The 20,795-nt window shown below is 40.9% G+C and overlaps 1 protein-coding gene across 3 annotated transcripts in view; it reads left to right on the top strand.

Moving 5' to 3' along the window:
- The window catches only part of Arl15 (ADP ribosylation factor like GTPase 15), a 389,534-nt gene that overhangs the window by 132,197 nt on the left and 236,542 nt on the right, over positions 1-20,795 (top strand). For all 3 annotated transcript variants that reach the window (XM_028884550.2, XM_028884554.2, XM_037209433.1), the window contains 2 exons: positions 2,724-2,868; positions 17,533-17,592. In XM_028884550.2, the coding sequence (XP_028740383.1) occupies positions 2,724-2,868; positions 17,533-17,592 (205 nt within the window). The remainder of the gene's footprint in view (positions 1-2,723; positions 2,869-17,532; positions 17,593-20,795) is intronic.

The raw sequence follows: 20,795 nt of genomic DNA, 5'->3' as shown, positions 1-20,795 counted from the left end.
CAAAGCAGTCTGTCATAGCTGAACATAGAGGGCCCCTCTTGATGTAAACAACTGCTAGCCAATGGCCACCTTCGAGGAAATATATATATGCCCACACAGAGAGCTGCCCTTAGGAAAGGCTCACCAGAAGCCTACGGGCCTGGCTTCTTTGTGGAGAGAGAAGAGTTGCAGACAGTGTCAGTCACTCTTCATGTGAGTCCAGAAAGTCACGTGTTGGCACACAGAAACCTGTGTGCTGCTGTGGTCGTTAGTCTCGTAGGAAAAGGCATGATGGATTTAAAGTAAGACCAAAGAAGAGCATCCAAGATGAAGGAGTAGGGGGTGGGTAACCATAGGAAGGCGGGCTGAAATCATTAGGATTCCTCAGACTTGAAAAGAAGAGAGGAAATATGATTAGAGTTTAATAAACCCGTGTATAGTATAGATCATAAAACTGTTTACCAGAAGTCAGCAAAAACCTCTGAACAAACAAGTTCACTGGGGGGCCGTGAACTTGGGGTAAAAAGAATCTCCAGTGTACTGAGAAAGTAGATCTTGCACATCAGAACTGGTCTTTTGGGAACTTGGCTAACTTCTCGAGATGAAGTGTAAAAGTCAAGGGTTTCTCTTATTTTGACACTGTTTCTTTTTAAACACAGGCGGCCCAGCGAGCATAGATCAAGCATCCTATTAGCCCTTGTGTTTTCTCGTCTCTTTTTTAGGTGAAACTTACATGTCATTCATTCTCCATCCAACAGTGATTTATTGAGGGTAGCTTCTTTTCCCTGTCCACTGCCAGGCACTGGGGATAGGGGACAAAATTGGACACACGTGGTTCCCACAGTCTGGTGGTGAATAAGAAACCGTAATTGTCTGTATGATGAATTCGCGAACATGCTGGGAGAGCTTGACATCGGTTGCTAATGCAGTCTCAGATCAGAGCCGACTGCTCTGAGGAAAGGGTGGTTAGGCTGAAACCAAAGGGCTGATGAGTCGGCCAAGGCAGCAAGCGGTACAGAAGAGGGGACAGCCTAGGGGGACGCCTCAAGTGACAGATGCTCAGCAAGGCTTGGAAACAGTGGCGGACGTGAGGCTGGCAGCGTTGGCTGGAACTTGTCTGGATGCCCTTAGAGATCATGATAAGAGTTTACGACCATGGGTCAGGGGAAGTCATCGAGGAAGAGTAAGGATATAGAATGGGGTTTGTTTTCATGAACAGTCACAGTGGGTGCTGTGGAGAACAGAGGGCAAGACAAACAGATTTTCCTGAAAGCAGTGGGAGGAGGGTGTTGGTGTCCAGGTGACCACATCCTAAGTGGAGAGAAGCCAGTAGACTCTAGAAGTGTTTTAGAGGTCATGTGGACTAGGCTTGTTCAGATGTTAGAAATGAGGGAGAGGGATAATCAAGCTTGACTATCAGAGTATGAAAGCCAAGTAGGACTCAGATTGCACAAGGAGCCAGCACAAGGTTTTAATAGGTCTTTTTCTATATGGGTTCAGACAATCAAATAAGAGGAGTCTTCCTCCCTCCCAAATTTCATTTCTAGTCTCTTTCTCATATGAATTAATGTTCATATCAAACAAATATTGCGAATACTTCAGACTGGAGAATTGGTACATAGCCAGCATCTGAAAATGGATGTAAGGTAAATTGAAATATCAAACACTTCCTGACTGATAGCCTATAAGTCAGATCCCTTTGTTGTTACTCATGAAGCCCAAACGAGTTAGTGTGGTTCAGAAACTGTATTGCCATTCATAGAACTCGGAGGTCACTTAACCTGAAACATGACTGAGCAAAGGCCAAGGAAGGCAGAGCTGTAACACGGATTCTTTAGTGATGGAAGGTACCTTTTGAATCGACGTCAGAACAGGAAGGCTGAGCGCTCAGGGACACATCGTTAACTCAGCGTATGCAAGGCTCTGAGTTCAATACCCAGCAGCCCCTGCCCCCAATCCAAGTTCCAGAGCTAGAACAGAGTCTCAGGGCTCTTGACTCAGCTTCCCTGGTGAATGTTTTTCCACATTGACTTTATCACACTCCCCACCAGATGGAGGTGGGGGGAGGAAGAGACTTCGACTTTTCTGAGCCAGTTAATTGCAGATTTCAAGACCCTTCACCTCCAAGTACTTCAGCATGTGCTTCCGCAGAACAACGCCTTTCCCTTACATAATGACAGCACAGTTATTTAATTCAGGAAATCTAACCTTATGCAACACTGTTATCTAATATGCAGTCTATATTCAGTCCTCACTATTGTCCCAATAATGTCATTTATGGCACTTTCTTCCTCCCAACTCAGGATCTAATCTAAGACGTGTTACAGTTCATATTATGTCTTCTGATTCTTCACCAGGAGCAGCTCCTTAGTCCCCGACTTTTGAGACAGTGGTATTTTAGAAAACGCACTAGGTATGGTATAGGATGCTTCTGAGATCGCCGTTATATGGTTTCCTCATGGGTAGGTTCAAGTGGTGGCCCTGAGGGGAATCTGTTAGAACCCTGTGCCCAGTGCTCCTGCCCTAGCTAGCAGGGTGGCAGACAGCCTGGACAGGTCCCATGGCTGCTGACAGGAGTGTTGATTGTTTTGTCAGAGTGCTGTGACCAAGGTGTCTCCAACTGAAGACACTGTATTCCTGCTTAACACTGATGGGGGAACTCAGTTACACTTTCCTATTTGTATGGTTGTTTTTAAATATCACTAAAGTTTGTCTCCATATTTCTCTCTCTCTCTCTCTGGCAGTGTTTTCGAGCACTTTGCTGCAAGGGACCACCACCTGCGCGCCCTGAATATGATTTGGTTTGCATAGGTCTCACAGGCTCTGGGAAGAGCAGTCTGTTGTCCAAGCTCTGCAGCGAGAGCCAGGAGAGCGTCGTGTCCACCACAGGTGGGTGTCACATGGAGCGTCTGTCTCTATATTTCCTCCTTGCCTCCCAGCCTGGCCAGTGACCTGTGCACTTCCGTGGCCTCTCCCATCCTCCATTCAGTTTGTTACCTAGTGGTGCTTCAAGAGTATGTTTATTTCAACTTGAAATACTCTTGTCTCTTTTTCCGGAGGGGGTGGGGAACACCGAACCATTAACGTGAAGTAGCTGTATCCTGTATCACTTGCTCGGTTCTTTTCAGTGACACAGAATAAATGGGGAGTTCTTGTCCTGTGACACAGTGCATTCTCCTGAGTGTCCCTGAGTGCTGTTCTCCCTTGCAGTGGCGCTCCAGCTGACTTTGGTTGGTCGCATGCTCCCTCAACAGCACTAGTGATGGACACTGAACTTCTTCATCTTGCCCGTTGGTCACCTGAAGGATAGACAGTTTGGGCGGGGGCATTGATCCTTTACTTTTTACCATGTTTTCTGACTTGAAATCTGTCTAAAATAGAGGGTCTGAAAACATTTTTTTCTTTGAGATTTATTTATTTTTATTTTATGTGTCATGTTTTGCCTGCATGTATGTCTGCCAGAAGAGGGCATCAGGTCCCCTGGAACCGGAGTTGCTGATGGTCGTCAGCAGCATGTGGGTTCTGGGACTATAACCCAGGTCCTCTGGAAGAGCAGTTGGCACTCTTAACTGCCAAGCCCTCTTTCCAGCTCCAAATAGTGTTTTTTTTTCTTCTTCTTCTTTTTGTTTGTTTTTTAAATCAGGAGATATTTTGCCCCATGCAGAGGGTATGTATCTGAAAACATTTGGGCTATCATAGCTAGGTGAGGATGCTCCTGGCTTATATAGTCGTTACAGCGATTCTGGTAAATACTCTGTGGTTGACAAGACAGTTCCTGCAGCAAAGTCCCCTCACCCCAAACACCATTATCGCCAGGTTGAGAAGGCCTACTACCCTAGAGTTTCAGCACTTCCTACCTCTTCCTCTTTCCTCTTTAGTCAATGGGATGGAAAAGAAGCGTCTACATCCCATACAGTAGTGGAAGAATGGTGGTAGGTGAGGAAAAGAGCCACCGAGGTAGGATTGCTCAGCAGGACAAAGCAAGGCAAGGCATTTTATGGGCAAGATAAAAATGTAGCTCTTTCTGCCCAACGTGTGGACACTTGCCATAAGATACTGGAGTGACAGTGACTGGACAGGAGTCGGGACACATAGCCCACTGATCAAAAAGACATTGACGTTCGCATCCAGCTTTTTTAAAGAAGGCACAATCAGTGCTCCCTGGTGCTGGGCCGAAGTGGGATGTGTGATAACGTTTTCCCCATTGGATCTGAAGCCGAGAAGTAAGCCAGGCTCGTAAGCAGGCCAGGAGGTTGGGGTCGGAGAAGAAAGAGAAAGCGTAGTTAAGTTATGTGAACTCAGGAGTGTCCGTCAGGCTCGGGCCTCCCAGAACCACATTTCTGCATGGCTGTGCCTTCGTGGCATGCCAGGCCACACAAATAAAAGAGAGGCCGAGTCTTGGCAAACTTTCGACACCAAATTCAGAGATGTTAGCTTTATCTGTGCTGTGCAGAGACATCGGGGTCTTCGGGGCACGGAAACAACACCCCGAGATGTGCATTTGAGAAGGACGAATCTGGCCGTGGTTTGGGGTGTGGTGGACTGTGAGGAGGACTGATGGGGGCAGAGGCAGTGGACGATGATGGTGATGATGGCACGCTTGGGGTGACGAAGGCCTTAGGTGAGGCAAACAAAGGAAAAACGGAGAACGGAGAACGGCTAGAAGAGCATTTGAGGGAATTGGCAGGGCTTGGTAATCAGTTGGCTTTGGAAGAGGAAGAAGAGCCAACTGTGACTCAGTTTCTGGCCTAGCTGATGGGTGGGTGATGAAATCATTCACCAGGGTTTCTTAAGTAGGAAAAATATTGGTGATCAGGAACTTCACATCAGTTCAGCTTAGGTTGAGAGTAAACTAAGTTAGAAAAAAAAAGTGAAGATTTCAAGAACTTTTTAGATCTTAGAATTGTAGATTTAAAATGACAATATCTAAAGAAGTATGTATATATATGTATATAAATATGTATATATATATGCCTTGACTAAAGGGTGGGTGAGAGAGGTGTCCATAGGAATTAGTGGTGAATTTGCAGAGGGTGAGCATGGAGCTGGTGCATAGCCCCTTTGCACAGGACTCCTGAGGAGCCCCCCTTTTCCCATAGACAGCCCTGAGTCCCCCCTCCTCAACGCCCCCACCCCCACCCCCGCTCCATAGCCCTCTAGCCTGTGACTGTCAACTGCCTTGTTCACGTGCCTGCCCACCCCTCAGGTCTTCCTAAACTACCAAGGGCAGACAGCATGTCTTACTTGACATCATATAAACAGAGGTTGGCACGGAGTTGGGACATGGATGTAGACATTTGTTGAATGAATAAGCAAATGACAATAGATTTAATGTACATAGTGTGTTTACCTAAACTACCTTCTGTGAGCCTCATAATATCTTCTTTGATAGGTAAGAATCATTTCTTTCTTTCTTTTTTTTTTTTTTGGTATTCTGTTTTTAAATCACCTGAGTAAGGTATAGTGATATGTTCATTTAACATGGCTAGACACAGAGATGGGATGCCAAGTAAGAATTTCAAATGAAGTTCAGTGATATCTCAGACCTCAAATTTCTGATACAAGCATATGCTTAGTGGTTGTCTCTGAAAGTGTAAATCCTTCGAATAATGTGCTATGAAGTTACCTAACCACCATTAGCTTCGTAAAGCCTTTCAAGCAAAGTAACTTCCAAAATAACTGTAAGAACAACAAAAAGTATCATTTTCTTCACTTATCAGTCATCATCTAGCACTATTTCTGGAAGAGAAGTTTTGAATTACCATGTAAAACTGATCTGCAAATCATTTTGTAATTTATTTGTGAATTATAAAGTGTCCTATATTTGTTTTCATTAAATTATTAAGTAATTTATATTTTCCTTTTCCTGGAACCGAATCATAACATTTGTGCTCGCTGACTTTCTGATGAATTAGATAGTAAGTTGGCTAATGTTTTGGATATCAAACTTCTATTGAGTTGCAGCTATCTTGAGCTTGGCCCAGTGCCTTTCTGGAGGCCTCTTTGGAGGTCCTTGCCATCAAGAAGTTTGTCCTGGGTTTGGAAGAGAACTTTTCAAGCAGTAAAATGGTTCCCACTTGTTTATTCTATGCCAGGTCCTCTGCTCAGATACTGTGGTGTATGTTATACTTGATGGTGTGGGCATCAAAGTGACATGCGATTTCTAGCTGGGGAGATCAAAGAAGGCTTCCGAGTGCACATTGTATTTGAGAAGTGCTTCACTTGATGGTTAGGATTCCAAGCCATGACTAATGGGACGAGGATATTTGGGATCTAAAACATGACTCAGAGAAAAGTCTCTCTTACTGGTCAAGGTTCACGGTACAGGGATGTAGGAAGTGCTGGTGTCCAGGCTAGAGAATGGAAAAGCTGTTGGGGACACCTGTCATATGGAAAGATGAACCAACTGGGATAATAATTTAATAATAATAATAAAATGGTGAGTTAGGAACACAGGTAATTGATACTGTAAAAGTGGCAGTCATATTGGGTGATGGAAAAAGAAAAGTCAATAATGACTCGGTTTTCTACCTTGCTGTTTGAGGAAAATTATATAAATAAAAAAGTAGAAAACCCATGACAGGCAGCTTTAGAGTAAAAGAGAAATGAGAAGGTTGGTGTAGTGGGACATCTAGTAATGTTTGGAATGCTGGAATAACAGGTTGAAAGGAGCGGAGAGTGACAGGTACAGATCTGGGGACCATTGGAACGTGGCTTTGAATGAGATTGTCTAGAGACAATGAGTAGGAGGAAGGGGTGCTAAGCACCAGCTACATTTCCTTCATTCATTACATACTGAGTATTTCATTGTGTCTGCCACAGAGTCAGACAGGAACACTGCATCAGTTAACAAGTCAGAAGAACACCCCACCCGTGAGAACTTATATTCCTGTGTCTGTGGTTCTTAAAGAATCTTTTTGGGTTTTCAAGACAGGGTTTCTCTGTGTAGCTTTGGAGCCTGTCCTGGAACTCATTCTGAAGACCAGGCTGGCCTCGAACTCACAGACATCAACCTGCCTCTGCGCCCCCCCCCCCCCCCGAGTGCTGCTATTAAAGGCATGTGTGGCCACCACTGCCCTGCCCTCCCACCCTTTTAAAAAGATTCATTCATTCATTTATTTTAAGAATATGCTCTATCTGCTTGTACAACTTTATACCAGAAGAGGGCATCAGATCCCACTAGAGATGGTTGTGAGCCACAAGTGGTTGCTGGGAATTGAACTAGTGCTAGTGCTAGTTAAGAACTAGTGCTCTTAACTGCTGAGCCATCTCTCCAGCACCCTTGTTAAAGAATCTTAATCCAGTCATTTCTATATAATATCATATAAGTCAGTTACAACCAAGAAATCAAAAATCAAAAGTCAAGTCAAAAGTCTGAAAGAAGGGCCCTTGTTTATGGTAGCAATATGATAAATAATGATACCGATAGAACAGTTTTAGTAGATTATTAGGATAGATACCACCCAGAGAATGAGAAAGTAGTAGGTAAGAAATGGTAATGAGTTATATAGACTCTACTACTTGGTTCTTTGTAAGGTTACATGTAAACTATCTTTTAAGGAAAGAAAAAATGTTAATGGATTTTTGTTTCAACAAGGACAGGTCTCATGTGAGCATCCTTATAGATGTGTGTAGGCACAGTCACCTGAGAATAAAGGAAGGTCTGAAGGGTCCAAGGAAGGCTAGAAAACACATGAATGATTAATGTTTTCTGATTCTCATCCAAATATAATAATCAGAACTGATTTAACCTCCTGAAACAAATGAAAAACAGTTACTCCTATGAAAACATTTTTTAAAAAGTTAAAAGCACAACACAGACAAAACTGTTTTCATCGAAAGCATCAGGCAAGTTAACCCAGTCAGGAAGCAGGCCGAGGAGCAATGAGAAAGGAGACGGGAGCAGAAGGAACAAACTGTACGCAAGTAGCAAGGCAAAATACTCAAGCCTCACCAACAGCTATTAAATGTAAATGACCTAAACTCCTCAATTAAGGCAGAATGGCTGTGACCAAGTTTAAAAAACTGAACGATTCGACTGAGGATTGACTTTAGGGAACAAACTTTTAATATAAGCACAAATTACTTGCAGTAAATGAATAGAAAAAGATAGAAGTATAAACTTAATAGTATAAATAGTATAAAACAAAAAACTAGAGTGATTGTATCAGTGTCAGACAATGTAAACTTCAGAGCAAAGAATAATACAGAGAACAACAAAGTTTATTTCATAGTGATGAAGGAATCTTTTTAATCAAGAAAACTGAGTACTTATGTATCTAACACTAGATCTTCAAAATAAACAAAACAAAACATGATAGAACATCAGAGTGAAGTAGACAAACCCACAGCTAAAAAGAGAAATTTCTCTTTCACCGATTGATAGTTAGGGGCTGGCAATCAGCCTAGATATAATAGACTTGAACAACACTGTCCACCGACATGACCTGGATAACTTTTCCATATCACTCCACCCAGCCACAGCAGATCTCCATTCTTCCCAAGCGCCTTTGAACATGTACTAAATTAACTAATCATCTACTATAATACATAAAACAAATATCAGTAAGTTTAGATTGACTCTAATAATACTAAATATATTTTCAGAGTCTAGCAGGCATAATCCAGCCCTTAAACATTGTTATCTGCAAAGTTCATGTGTAGGAACCATAAAATGGAGTTGATTGAGAAACTCCCAAAAATTATACACATACAAAATTTACAATGTTTTAAGTGTGGGCTATATGTGGTCCCCAGACTAAGGGCCTGCCATTATCGTAGGGTTGAATTAAAAGTCATTAACAAACACATCCTTAGGAGACAGTTTCCAAATGTTTGAAAATTAACTTGTTTCTTGCCAGCTTCTGGATTGAAATCTCAAAAGAGCAACTATACCTCATCTTGCACCAAATGACAATTTATCAGAATTTGTGACATGCCTCTTTTTTTAATTTGTATTTTTTTTAAAATTTACTTTCTTTATTTTACTTCCCGACCACAGTTTCCCTTTTCTCCTCTCTCCACTCCCCCGGCTCCCAAAGCAGGACTTTGGGGGAAATTTATAGAATTGAGCATTGGTATTAGAAATGAAGGGATTCGGGGCTGGAGAGATGGCTCAGAGGTTAAGAACGCTTGTTATTGCAGAGGACCTGGGTTCATTTCCCAGCACCCACATGGCCCCTCACAACCATCCATATCTCCAGTTCTAGGAGATCCACCATCCTCACCTAGCACCGGACATGCATGTGGTACACAGACAAGGTATGCATGTGGTACACAGACAGACAGACATGTGGTACACAGACAGACATGCATGTGGTACACAGACAAGATATGTATGTGGTACACAGACAGACAGACATGTGGTACACAGACAAGATATGCATGTAGTACACAGACAGACAAGCAGGCAAAACACTCAGAAACATAAATAAATCTCAAAAGAAGAAAGAAAGACAAAGAAAGCAAGCCACAAATCAATGGTGATAGCTTCTTCAAAGAGAAAGTAAAAGAAAACAATCAGTTAAATTCTAAATAGAAGAAAAGAAATAATAAAGATAGAAGTAAAAACCAATGAAGCAAAATAATAATAGAAGGGATGCATGAAACCAGGAACTGATTTCTGTTTTTAGAAGGTGAATAAAACTGATATGGCTTAGCTACACAGATCAGGAAGAATTTTAAGAGATGTAAATTGCCAGTACTTTACAAATGACAGACCAGTACACATTAAGAATTCAGAAGGTAAGAAGAGAATATTTACAACAGCTTTCCGCCAGTGAGTTTGATAATTTGGATGAAGTGGATCCTTCTTTGAAAGGCAAACCTTCCAGTCACGGTCGAGAAGCAGAGAATCCTGATATTCTTTTGTCTACTAAAGAAACCGGAAACACAGTTAAGGAAACCTTGAGTTGGCATACATTGATGGATCCTGCCAGACACTTTGTTGGGGGGGGGGGGGGGTTAAGGGAGTGTCGGCAAAAAAAAAAATGTCAGTTTTCTGTATTTTCTAGAAAATTGAAGGGGTGTGAAAACTTTACATTTCCTTGTAAAACCAGCATTAAATTGAACTAAAATCAGATAATGACACTACAGAAAGACTGCAGATCACACAGATGCAAAAGTTCAGAACAAAGTCTAACAGTATTAAATATAACAGCATATCAGTAGGATGTTATAACCAAGGAATGCAATGTTGGTTTTACATGAAAACTTCAATCTGGGGCTAAGCTTATACCTCAGTAGCTGAGTGCTTGTCTAGCACATGCCAAACCCCAGGTTCAATCTTCACTTGCCATCAAAAAGAAAATAAATTTAATTTTCAGTATCTATAAATGAAAAACTGTGAAATCCCTGATGAGATTTCCAACACCGATTTCTTATAAAAATTCTCAACATACTAAGAAATAGAAAGAAATAACAGGCCTAATACAGGCACAACTGGCAATTTGTCAGGAGTTACTAATGTAAAAGAAACTATGTCTTCAGGCAATTCCTTGCAACATTGTTTATAAGTGAAACTTTAAAGCTGTATAAATGCCCTAAAGCAAGGGAGCTTATTAATAAATAAGATTTGGAACCTCAATTGAAATGGTTGAGACTGGAAAATATATATTGTCTTCTGTTAAAGAAAATGAAAAAGTTAAGTTCATTTTTAAAAATTAGGCTATAGAAACATATGTATTTGAATGTAAACTGGGAATGAATATGTAAAAATAATGTGCTTTGTTGATGTGGTATGAGGAAATTTTATTGTTCCAAATTATTTCTCTGTTTTATAATGTCTTGAAAATATAAATCAAATTAAGATGAAATAGTTGTTTTCAACAATTAAGAAGAGGGTCTTTGTTAGGCCTGAGTTTCTTAGAAATTGATAGCAATCCCTGAGAAGGGCAGGTCCACCCAGTTTCAGCAAAGCATGCCTGCTCTTTTTCCAGGAAGAAAGGGAATCCAAATTTTATTGGATCGTTAACTTCAACCATCTTTCAGCTTTGACATAATTTTTAAAAGATACTTAAGTTGTCAAAACTCAAAGGGCCAAGAAACCCTCCAGAAAGCAGGAGCGGTTGAGAGAGAGAGAGAAGCTGGGCAGCCTCTCCTGAGGTCTGAGAACAAAAGCGAGTTCTGTCTCAGTGAGCCCCTTGCCTGTGGACCTACTATGAGTTTGTTAAGAGCGGTTGGTAAGCTGTAGGTTATTCACTTTGTTTTTCCTTTTTTGAGCCAGAAGAATGGAATCCAGAGGCTTAGAATAATGTATTGACAGAGCTCAAGAACTATTGACAGAAAACTAAGTACTTTGATTTGGGGAAAAAAAAAAGTTGAAAATCTCTTTCTGGATCTGTCCCTACACACGTATATTTTTGCTCTTGAAAAATTGCCAGTGGCCAAAATGGTGACGGTTTGAAAGGAAGAGAGAAAAAACGTTCCCAAGAAGTTGAATGAAGTGTTTAAAACAACTTTAGTATTAGCTGCACATGGGTTAACCAGAGGAACAAGTTCAACAGTAAATTTTTTATCTGCTAAAGGATTGTGCTTTATAAATGCCAGTAGATTAAATTTCCTTTTATGATGTTGAAATCCTATTGAGAAGACTTTTGCTGGATTTTTGTCCAAACATCACAAAGCTGTCATGGCATAAATAATGCTTTTGGTCTTGGTCGAGACCACCAGATCTCTGGCATGCCTTTCTTTCCCTTCAGTCCGTCTTTAGAGGGATCCAGGAATTCCAGAAGCACACGTCAGGTATGGGAGTGCATTTGTGCAGGCTTCGGGGAGGGGGAGACAAGGAACTGGGGTGTAGGCCCAAGTCAAACATTTGTGTGTAACACATGATGAATAAAAATAGACTGACCTTCCTCCCCAAACTAGCTTTGTTATAATTCCAGGAATGCTCCCTGTACAAAACTTTCAAATTCATCTTCCCTGTATTACAGGTTTTGTTAGATTTAGGGATTGCAAAACATTGATGGGGAGGCTAAGCAAACAATTATGTCCCCAAAGAGTTACCAAGTCATATATTTATTAAAATGTGTGGGGTAAAATCTTAGGGGAGCTTTCAGTCTTACTAATGTAGCTCCGATATGCCAGGAAAAAATGAGTGGGCAACTAAGGCTTCAACCATCCTGCTATTTGGATGGTGCCCAGGGAGACCTACCCTTGGGGTCTTCAGCCAAACACTAGAGGCCATTAAGATTTGACTCGCTGTTACTATTATTTCCTCCTCTTGTTGACTATAAATAATGGAACCCTAATTTTAGAGGAAATCTTAAAGAGCTAATTCAGTCTGCTCATTTTGTAGTTGAGAATTTAAGGCCAAAGCCGTATGAAACCGTGGCTCTGAGGGAGTGTCTTGTCACATCAGCACATACTCCTAGGGAATCAATCAGAGGACTCAGAGTTTGCAGAAGCAGGAGGTTTTCATGCCTTCCCAAGTTCCAGGTCTTAGAAGAGCTTTCTAACTAAACTCATGCTATTATTTTTGCTTCAGTTTAAAAAAAAAAAAAAGCGCCGGGCAGTAGTGGTGCACGCCTTTAATCCCAGCACTTGGGAGGCAGAGGCAGGCGGATCTCTGTGAGTTTGAGGCCAGGCTGGGCTACAGAGTGAGTTCCAGGACAGGCACAAAGCTACACAGAGAAACCCTGTCTCGAAAAACAAAAACAAAAAAAAACAACAAAAACAACAACAACAAAACAAAAACAAAAACAAAAACAAAACAAAACAAAAAACCAATGTTGTTTAACTTTGAGAAATTAATTTGGGTGGCTCATGTCAAATTATTAATAGACACAAAGGAAAATAAATGTGTGGGTTTATTAGTCACACATGTTGCCCAGTCAGAGCCAGCATCCCTAGCTCAGTAGTAAACACATCAGTGTAAATCTACCTGCTCCCTGGAACCTGCAGGAGTCGAAGCACTCACTATAGGGCTTTAGTGGCAAGATCTAGGTTCAAGTATTCCATGTAGCACTTCGCTTCATTTTCCCCTTGGGACAGTGTACTGATGGTGCCATTGGGGTTACCACAGCAGGTAAAGTAGGTAATGGGTAAAGATCCTTAGCAGCATTGGAATCTGGAGGAACATGCACTTTTTAAAACTCAGACAATGCTTCCTCCCTGCTAAACTCAAACAACTAGTCATGGATGGAGCCAAGATTTGAACCCAGACTTCTAGACTCTGTAGCCCATGCTTTCATTTTTTAAAGCAATCCCTGGACAGTTTTTGGTGGTTTGACTTTTTTTTTTATATATATTTTTTATTTTTTACCCTATTGATTTTGTTAACTCTTCATCTCATCCAACCCACTGTAAACAGAAATAACATATAGTGTGGTTTTTCATTTCTTCTTGGTTGGACGTCTGTGAACTGAAAATGTTCCTTTACCCTTTTAGTTCTCCTGCTTAGTCTTGGCAATAATTTAGAATTACCGAAATAGAGAAATACTCTTTCTCTTCCGTGAAAAGTTCATTTTCTTGTTTTTTGAATTGATGATCTAGACTTCATTTTCTGAGCAGCAATTACTGTAGTTGAATATAAGAATAATATGGGAGACCATGAATATATTTGCAGTGTAAATCTAGCTACATGTGTTCATTCTGGGAGAAAGCATTTATGAGTATTCTGCAGAAACATTTATATGCCTATAAATAAGATTACTTGGTTACTTAACATGAACAGTTGATATTTTTGTAGTTCATTTATTATGAGGATCTGCAAAGAATTAAAGATAGTAACAATCACACTACCTGCCTATTCCATTAATACATGTCTAAAGTTGCATTTTGCATATGGCTGTGGCCATTTCTGGAAGAATATTGGTTCTCTTTTGAGTCCCTGCCTGTTGTCAACTTTTAAGAATCAAAGCCAATTAAACATTACTGGTGTGCTCCATAACTTTCTTTATCAAAGTTTGGACCAGCCCTGCCTCTCTGGAAAATCCATTCTCGAGAGTTGTCTTAAACATAACCACTAATAGACTGTTTAGCATCTGTAGGGGCCGTTTGTTGCCAGGATTTCGCAATCATTGCCGTTTAATCCAGACAATATCCATGTGAGGTAGGTAGAGATATTCAAGCCTCCAGATCTCCTGCAGGGGAATTTCGGTGCCTGTAGGAGTATTGTGATTGGCACCAACTGTCCCTGATTCCCCAGAGGCCAGACACCTGGAGAGGCTTTGCTGCAGGCCCAGGTACACACCAGTATGCCAGCACAGCACAGGGGTTTCTCTCTCTCTCTCTCTCTCTCTCTCTCTCTCTCTCTCTCTCTCTCTCTCTCTCTCTCATTCTCATAAAGATTCAGCGACTTTCTGCACCTTTAACCTGGAATAGACCCAGTACCTATATCATGACAAGGCTGTGAAGTAGGTGCCGCCATCCCCACTTTACAAATGAGAAAGCTAAGGCTAGTAAGTTGCCTGCACTGGAAGAGCTGGAATGTAAGTCTAGTTCTGTCTGATTCCAAAGTCAGTTCTTCAACCATTATCAAATGCTGCCTTAAAACTGGAGTGTAAGAATGACAAAGATCAAAAAACACAAACATGTTGGCGAGGATGTGGAGTCAGGGGAACACCCCTCCATTGCTGGTTGGGAGTGCAAACTGCTACAGCCACTTTGGAAATCAATATGGCGATAATTGGGAATCAATCTACCTCAAGACCCAGCTATACCACTCCTGGGCATGTACCCAAAGGATGTTCAGCATCAAGTACCACAAGGACACTTGCTCAAATATGCTCATAACAGCATTATTTGTAATAGCCAGAACCTGGAAACAACCTAGATGTCCCTCAACCAAAAGATGTATAAAGAAAATGTGGTATATTTACACAATAGAATATTACTCAGCTGTTAAAAGCAACAACATCATGAAATTTGCAGGCAAATGGATGGAATGTGAAAAAAAATCACCTTGAGTGAGGTAACCCAGACCCTGAAAGCAAACATGGATGTACTCACTTATAAGTGGATATTAGCTGTACAGTAAAAGATAGTCATGCTGTGGTCCACAGACCCAGAGGAGCTCAGTAACAAGGAGGGGGGATGCAAGGATCTCCCTGGGAAGCGGAAATAGAATAGATCTCACCAGTGGACTGGGGTGTGTGATATGGAAACAAAAGGGATCAAGTGGTGAGGGAAACTAGGAGAAACAATGGAATTGGTAGCCATGGCGGGGATGCAAGGTGTAGCTCCAGTGCCATGGAAACCCCATGGAATCCACAAGAGTAACCTTAGCAAAGACTTTTAGTAACGGGGAACACAGAGCCTGAACTGGCCATCTTCTGTAACTAGGCAAGGCCCCAAGTAGAGGGATTGGGACATCAACCCAGCCATAAAACCTACAGCTTTGTCTGCAGAGTGTTCTGGGAGCAGAGCCTAGCAGAATTGTCATCAAAGAGACCAGAGAGACTTTATTCAGCAACTGATGGGAGCAGATGTGGAGTCCCACAGCCAAACATTAGCGGGAGCTCGGAGAGTTCTCCCACGGCGGGGTGGGGGTGGGGGGGATGGCTTAAAGGAAGTAGAGGGGTCAGGGACACCAAGAGAACATGGCTCACAGAATCAATTGGCTGGGACTCATGAGGGCTTGCAGGCATCAGGGATACTGTAGGGGCCTGATCTAGGTCCTCTGCATCTGTGTTATGGCTGAGTAGTGTTCTGGTGGGATTCCTAACAGAGGGAGCAGGGGCTGTCTCTAACTCTTTTGCCTGCTTGTGGGACCTTTTTTTCTCCTGCTGGGTTGCCTGGTCCAGCCTTGATGTGGTGGTACGCGCCTCATCTTATTGTAGCTTGTTGTGCCGTGTTTGGTTGATGTCCCTGGGAGATCTGCTTGTTTCTGAGGGGAGACAGAGGGGAGGATGATCTGGGGGGAGAGGGGAGGTGGAGGGAGAGAAAGGGGAGAGAGGAAGAGGATATAATATATGAGATGATAATAATTATAATAAATGGGATGTAATTTATAGCTTATCAAAGTGCTGGGAGAACATGGAGAGAAAGCATACGGAAGAGGCCGGGCTAAAAAGAAGGCAAAGCAGTGTAATTGTTCTTACCTACAGTAGTCTCTCAGAGCTTTTCACTTCCTCCATCATCAATCATGGCATTTTAAGTGAAAAATACTTGTATGTTTTTCTTTCTTTACTGGTAATTTTGTGGAAAAATAACTACTTCTTTGTAATTGCTCATGTTAAAACTGGACCCTAAAACTTCTGAAAAAATTAGCTTTAAAAAATTAGTGCGAGTTGCTGCCCGAATCCGAATTGGTCTTAATAAAAACCCGGAGCCAGATATCAGGGTGAAAGCTGAAAGATGAGAGAAGCAGAGCAAGCCACAGCCACCAACTCTTACTTCACTAATTCCTCAGCCTGAAAGAGAGCGAGTTCCTGTCTCCACCCACCTTATATTCCTTTCTCTGCCCAGCCATATCACTTCCTGTCTCAACCTTCCTAGTGCTGGGATTAAAGGTGTGTGATCCCAAGTGCTGGATTTAAAGGTGTGTGTCACCACTGCCTGGCTCTGTTTCTCTCTTAGACGGGATTGATCTCCTGTTGTCCAGGGTGGCCTTGAACTCACAAAAATCCAGACAGATCTCTGCCTCTGCCTCCTGAGTGCTAGGATTAAAGGTGTGTGCCACCACTGCCTGACCTCTGTGGCTAACTCTGTGGCTGGCTCTGTCCTCTGATCTTCAGGCAAGCTTTATTTGTTAAGAGTACAAACAAGATATCACCACAAGGAGTTTCAGTAGAAAAAGAAAACAAGCACATGGCAAAGATACTCAGTTGAAACAAGAGTCTGTTGCAGGCTCCAGGTCTCCAGTGCTCTCTCAAGCCATTGCTAGTCTAGTTTCTCAGGACTCATTTCAGAAATATCCAGTGTTTGCACGTGTGTGTGCTCACACGTGTGCGTCCGTGTGCACCTGTATACGTACTTTCTTATGTATTCCATCTAAATTGATTGCCTTCAGCATGAGTAGTGAAGCCCTGAGTATATTATTAGAGGCAGAAGAACTATAATCTCTAAACATTATCAGTGTTTTATGACATGCTTTGTAAAACTTACTTCTGTATGAATGATTATTTATAGTTTTACTTTTAGAGAAAAATGTAAGTTAAGTATATATTATTGGGTCCCTAGATGAAATACTAACAAATACAAGAAAATTCAAATATAAGGTATTTAAGTGTTTTAATTACTAGTTTCTATATATAAGAAAAAAAGTGTAATATATTAAGAACTAGATTCAATATTTTCTTTGAAATTTCTTATTTTTCCTGGCTGTCTCTTCTACCTGCTAAAAATTTGCATAATCATTATATGCTAAAGAAGAGGGCAATATTTGGAAGGGAAGGGGATAGTGTTATATATGACTATAATATTCAGTGATGTTTCAAAACAGTGGAAGATAATATAAGGCTATTTTGTCTTAGGAATGATGTTTCTAGTCTAAATATGAGCTATGGAGAGCAAGCTTCAGTTTTCTCCAAACACAGGATCTGACCATCTTAAGTGTCTCAATGTAAAAGTCGAGTTGCTAATTCTTCTCTTTCTGTTTTCTAATTTTAGGTTTTAGTATAAAGGCAGTGCCATTCCAGAATGCCATCTTGAATGTAAAAGAACTTGGAGGTATAACTTTTACAATCCTCTCTACATCTGCCCTTGACTTTACAAGTTTGCTGTTCATGTATTACATGTAATTAAAATGTGACAATTTGTTCCAGGTGATTGATTTTCATTTTTTTCTTAATGATGTATTTTATAGTAATACTTCCATCCCTTTACAAATGGATTAGCAGTTATCCTAGAGTTATAAGTAGTATAAACTTCGCTTTCTTTTGTGTAAATGAAAGGACTACACTTTAAAGACAACAAATGCTGTATCATTGCTTTTACTTGTTAATTATTCTAAAAGGAAACTTAGGAAAAGAATCTAAAAAGTAAACGAAATGAGCTACATAGGGCAAAGAATTGTATTTACGTGTGAATTTCTACTGCAGGTTCAATTGTAGTCAGGCTTTTTAGAATCTATTTGTTCCGATAATAAATCTTTGCCAATGGGTTCTTTGCTGGCCAGGCACATTTATTGGATAGGCTGTACCCCAAAGCATACATCAGTCAGTCTTTCATTGCACTCTCTGTCTGGCATTTTTTGGGTTGTGTTTTATGTCAATCAGGGTCTTAACCCATGCAAATAGGTTAACAAAGAAATCAGTCAATCCAATGAACCTACTAAATTCTCTTAACGGCACAAGAAAATGCCCAGTGCCAGAGTTCAGTATAATATCGGGGAGTTTAGTGACTTCGAAAGGTCTCTTCTGTCTTCTTAATTACTGTGTGATGGTGACCTTACCCTGCTTTTTGTTATTTTCTTCTCCTTCTCCGTCAAGGTCATTTCTAATTGTGACTCATTTTTAGTGCTGTGGAATGGAAACACTCTGCATTATGCCATCTTATTAATGATTGATGCCTTCTTATATTGTTCAATAAAGGGTTGACTGGCCTTCCCAGGTGTCTGTCAGTGTGACAGCTAACAGTGACTTTTACAGCATCAATACTGAGAAGTGTCTGTGATTGAGCAATTACAGGTTTCTCTTAAGATGCTTGGTGCTACCATTTGACAATAAACTCCTAGGAACATGAATGTTGATCTTAGCTAGAAAGCTGGCAAGCAGTGAAACATAAACATCCTTGAAATAACTTCTGTGTAAAACGTTCTTAAACTGCTTTCTAATAGATTGAACGTTTTAATCATGCTTTGGTTTCTGCTAGCTACTCTCCCAGTGACAATATTATTTGTAGACATTTTGCAGTCAGAGATCATAATATAAAAATCAGTAGAATCTAATGGTGTGGTTTGAAAATTCTCATGGTTTTAATTATTAGGCTAGATTAAAAAAACAAAACCTTTATTGAACATTCATCAGGTATAATAAACTATTGTGAATTGGCAATGGATTTATTGTATAAGATATTTATTTGGGCGAAATAAATACTGAATGTTTCTGGACAGTTAGGAAAAATGAATGCTTGAAGTTAACATTGACGGTGTGCCATTAAAATTGAGGGCAATGAAAGATGAAGTTGGAAGGCTCGGGTTATGTAGGAGAGGAGTATGTTTTTTCTCAAGGAGGTTTAACCAAACTGTGCCCTGACAATTAATGAGATGAACATGACAATGGAGAGGATCCCACAGGGTTTGGTGGCATGTGTTAGTTCCTAACTTACTGTTAGGAGGTTGAACAACATAGGTATAAGACAGAACCTTGGGGATTGGAGCAGTAGGCTAGTTCCAGACTAATGATGCTTGGGTCTGTGCATGTATTTGTGTGGAAGAGCAAATTTCTGGCCCAACTATAGATTATTATTCCTCCCTCAACTTTAACAACCCTATTTCCATTGAAAAACGTAGGCGTCAATAGTACAATTTGTATATTCTCTTTCGCAGTTGGTTTTTGATGGGTCACCCACTTGCTTATTTATTGAAAACTCTGTTGTGTCTGACTCCGGAAGGATCATGTGAGAAGCTGGGCTAGCACATATAAAGAAAATTCAGCTTTCCTGGGTTTTAAAGTATATTCTAGTTACCCAGAGAATCATCTCAATGTAAAGTGCTGGGCATTTAGGGAGAATTCTAACAGTGAAATCAAGTTTCCTTGGAACTGCTTGACCAAGTGTTCCTAATCTCAGGGGGAACGAGTTGAGTGTTTCAGGACCACTATGGGATGGCCGGTAACCTGCATTCAGCAGTGCATGGTTACTCAGAGATAGGGTCACTGGAGTTCAGTTGGTTTGGGTGTCGGGAAAATGCTAAATTCAAGGGAGAAACTCAAGAAGGTAGATGATAAAGGTAGGCAGTTGATGAGAGCTAAGGATGGTGTGAAGTATTTTGAGGAAGACACAGGCGGTTGACTTCATCCTGGGTTAACTCAGGAGAATGGCATTCCCTGTTCCTCCCCACCAGCTTGCAGAACCTTCTTCTACCCTTTGAGAACATTCCAAGGCTTTTGATCACCTCCCTTCCCAACCTTAAGTTAAATGTCTTACTGTTTCAAAATAAAAAAGACATGAACTATTGTCTTCCTTATTTAGTAAGGAGAAATGGCTTGAGATGGAAATAATAGTGATTAATGGAGCTAAGTTTAAGGACAGTCACCTCAGGTCATCTTAATAACAAACTATGTTTGTACATATAACTGATCCATGCTTTGTGTATATGTGAGTATATCATATATATGTGCGCTATATATATATATATATATATATATATATATATATATATATATGGATACATAGTGTTATGTTATTGTTCATTTCTGTTTTGTGATTTTTATTCACATCAGTTCCTTCTTACATAGTGTTTTCCCACAGTTTACACAATCATTCCACCACAGTGTGTCTAGGGTTGAGAAAAAGTCTAAGTAAGACCCAGCCCCTATAGGCTTGGTGATAGAGGTAAACCTGAATATGCCTGTAGGAAATGGATGAAAATTTGGGAAATAATAAAATGAATGGGGACAAACCAAACACGGAAGTCATGGAGAAATGATGGCGTAAAGATAGCAGTACAGCTTGGTGGTAGGATGGGCCACTTCAGTTTTTACTGGTCACAGTAGCTTGCTTGCCCTTTGCATCTTACCTGTCACTCCGGCCAGGCGTCACTGGTTGGACCTGTGGTTTTATTTGCATATATTAATTGTATATCATAATGGGTTTCATTGTGACATTTGTGTACCTCTGTACAAAATATTTTGGTCTTATTTACCTATTTCCCTCCTGCCCCTTTCCCATTTCTGTTGATTCCCCCTCTTCTCAACCAGCCCTTTTTTCTC

Source organism: Peromyscus leucopus, chromosome 11 (assembly GCF_004664715.2).
Source record: "Peromyscus leucopus breed LL Stock chromosome 11, UCI_PerLeu_2.1, whole genome shotgun sequence".
NCBI lineage: Eukaryota > Metazoa > Chordata > Mammalia > Rodentia > Cricetidae > Peromyscus > Peromyscus leucopus.
This window is presented reverse-complemented; position numbering and strand designations above follow the sequence as displayed.